General features: G+C 55.6%; 1 protein-coding gene across 1 annotated transcript; it reads left to right on the top strand.

The window, feature by feature from the left end:
* TIMM10 (translocase of inner mitochondrial membrane 10 homolog (yeast)) lies at positions 1-2,391 on the top strand. The gene is made up of 3 exons (XM_010833599.1): positions 1-189; positions 309-425; positions 1,964-2,391. Exons 2-3 carry the CDS (start codon positions 355-357, stop codon positions 2,163-2,165), a joined length of 273 nt encoding a protein of 90 aa, XP_010831901.1. The 5' UTR covers positions 1-189; positions 309-354; the 3' UTR covers positions 2,166-2,391.
* Positions 2,392-2,849: the final 458 nt, after the last annotated feature.

Genomic DNA, 2,849 nt, shown 5'->3' with positions numbered 1-2,849 from the left:
CCGCGCGTTCGTGCGGGCCGTTTGGGGCCCCGTTCCCGATCCCCTCCTCTTCTCCCGGAGAGAGGCCACCTTGAGGGGCTGGGCGTCAGGGTGCCGGGACCCGCTCTGCAGGCCTGCCGTCGCCGGCTTTGCGACCTTGGGCGGAGCCTCGGTTCCCAGGTCCGACGCTGGGTGCTTGAGCTTGCCGAGGTCAGCGGCCCCTCCTGGTCGGATGCCCTTGGGATTCCTCCACGTCCTGCAGCCCCTGGACGGGAAAGCGGCTGGGAGGGCTGGGTGCTGACCGTGATGTCTCCCCCGCCCAAACCCAGGAACTAGGAGGCCCGCAGGTGATCTCTTCCAGGGCGCAGGGCTAAGATGGACCCACTCAGGGCCCAGCAGCTGGCCGCAGAGCTGGAGGTAGAGATGATGGCCGACATGTACAACAGGTAAGGCGGGTCCTGCCCCTCACGTCTTAGAGAATGCTCCCAAGTCATCCTCTCCAAGGGCAGAGGTGGGCGACTTCCGAAAAATCTTCCTCTTAATCTAGGATAAACTGAGGTCCATACTTAGCTTCCCAGCACCCACCCCCACGTAAGCATGCCCAGTGGCTGAGTCGTGTCTGACTCTCTTCCATCCCTTGGACTGTAGCCGGCCAGGTTCCTCTGTCCATGGGATTTCCCAGGTAAGAAGACTGGAGTGGGTTGCGTTTCCTTCACCCACCCCCATGGTTAAGGGCTAATGCAGATGCGGTGTGGACTGACTAGAAGGATTTTGACATTGGGATTGGGATGGAATTGATGGAGGAGCCGAACAGGAAGAGAAACGAGGCTCTGGTTGGGTTCTGGGGACAGTAGAGCAGTTGCCTTTTGACAGATCCTGCGTAACCCGTTTAGCAATGCTGAGCACTTTATAGGCATTATCTTTTTATAACCTCCACTGAGTTCCCTTTTCCCATTTTTAAGGTGAGGACATTGAAGCTTGTAGAGGTTCAGCAGCTTTCTCAGGGTCCACAGCTCGTCAATAGCAGTGCCAGGACCAGGACTTCAGTCTGACTCCTAATGAGTCATCGGGCAGATTTGGGAACAAAACACATCAACCACCACTACACTGTGGCCTTGGGCAAGTTACTTGGACTTGTAGACTGGTGGTTATCCCAGCTATAAAGTGGAGTTCATAATAGTACCTTTCCCATAGAGACATTATAAATATTAAATGTTAAAATATAAGACAGACTTATCAAGCCCAACACAGGTAGGCAGTCAACAATTATCTGCTCTTTTTATTGGCTAAAACTCTCCGGTATCTTCCTTTGATTAGTTGGGTTTGTCTCGAAGGCTATATGTGAGAATAATTTTCTGAAGTAAGCTGTGAAGTCAGGCTTCATGCGTGCGTGTAAGTTGCTTCGGCTGTGTCCAAGTCTGCGACCTCATGGACTATAGCCCACCAGGCTCCTCTGTCTGTGGGATTCTCGAGGCAAGAACACTGGAGTGGGTTGCCATGCCCTGTTCCAGGTGCTGTTCCCCGCCCAGGGATCGAACCCACGTCTCTTACGTCTCCTGCATTGGCAGGCGGGTTCTTTACCACTGCGCCCCCAGGAAGCCCCCAGTCAGGCTCCCTGGGGTCGTAGCCCAGCTTTATGTGATCCTGAGGCTCCCTATTCCTTCACTCCCTCATCTGTAAAAAGGGGGTAACGATCGTGCCGACTACATAGAGTCATTCTAAGGACTGCGTGGCAGAATCCACGTCACGCACTTAGCGTGATGTCCGGAACGTAGCCAATACTCAGCTAACGGTTCCTGTCTGATGAGTCAGAAACACGGGGTGACCATGGGCTCAGACAAGGGCCTCCCAAGACGGCGGAGGCTCAGATTGGGGGTTCACACTGCCTTCCTGGCGGGTGAGATCAGGGTAGCAGGGCAGGAGTGGTCGTGAGTTCCTGGTTTGCCACAGCAGGCTGCTGATCCGACCTGGCCCTTCTTTCTAGAATGACCAGCGCCTGCCACCGGAAGTGTGTGCCTCCCCACTACAAGGAAGCAGAGCTGTCCAAGGGCGAGTCCGTGTGCCTGGACCGCTGTGTCTCCAAGTACCTGGACATCCATGAGCGGATGGGCAAGAAGTTGACAGAGCTGTCTATGCAGGATGAGGAGCTGATGAAGAGGGCGCAGCAGAGTTCTGGGCCTGTGTGAGGCGAGGCAGCACACCCTAAGGTGCTCCCCCTCACTCCCCACCTGTCTCCTAAACGTGCCCCTCGCTGGGCGTCATCTGTGAAGACTGCCAGGCCTGGACTCCTTCCGGAGGGTCTTCAGGAGCTGGAGTATGATGGAGCCCTTTCCCAGGCGGGCCCGTGACTGTGTGTGTGTGTATATATTATATATTAAAACAAATTTGTTGGCACGCACAGTGTGCAAAGCAGTGTGCCTGGCACTTGGGAGTGAAGGCGGCAGACACAGCCTCTACCAGCAGAGGGAGTCTGACGTGTTTAAAAGCAGAGACCGGTCCTGTGGCTTAAGTGGGCAGTCCCCATCAGCCGCTGGCTGTGTGACCCTGACCTCACCGTGCTTGGCTTCCTCATCTGTAAAGTCGGGGGACAGTCATAGGGCTGGGTGAAGGTAAAGTGAGTTAATGTGAATGAACCACTTGCAGTAATGGCTGGGCCGCAGAAGGTTCCCAAGATACTTCTGGTTTTGTAACAAGCATGTGCTTTGTTTGGTTTGGCTGCGCTGGGTCTCCGTTGCTGGGAGCGGGCTCTCTCTGGTTGCGGTGTGCGGGGTTCTCGTGGAGCACAGGCTGTAGGCACGGGGGCTTCAGCAGCTGCAGCTCGTGGTCCCAGTTGCTCCGCGGCAGGTGGAATTTTCTTGGACCAGGGATCA

The sequence above is a fragment of the Bison bison genome, unplaced genomic scaffold (genome assembly GCF_000754665.1).
Source record: "Bison bison bison isolate TAMUID 2011002044 unplaced genomic scaffold, Bison_UMD1.0 scf7180017863815, whole genome shotgun sequence".
Classification (NCBI taxonomy): domain Eukaryota; kingdom Metazoa; phylum Chordata; class Mammalia; order Artiodactyla; family Bovidae; genus Bison; species Bison bison.
The sequence above is the reverse complement of the archived record's forward strand: the minus strand, read 5'-3'. Positions and strand labels throughout refer to the sequence as shown.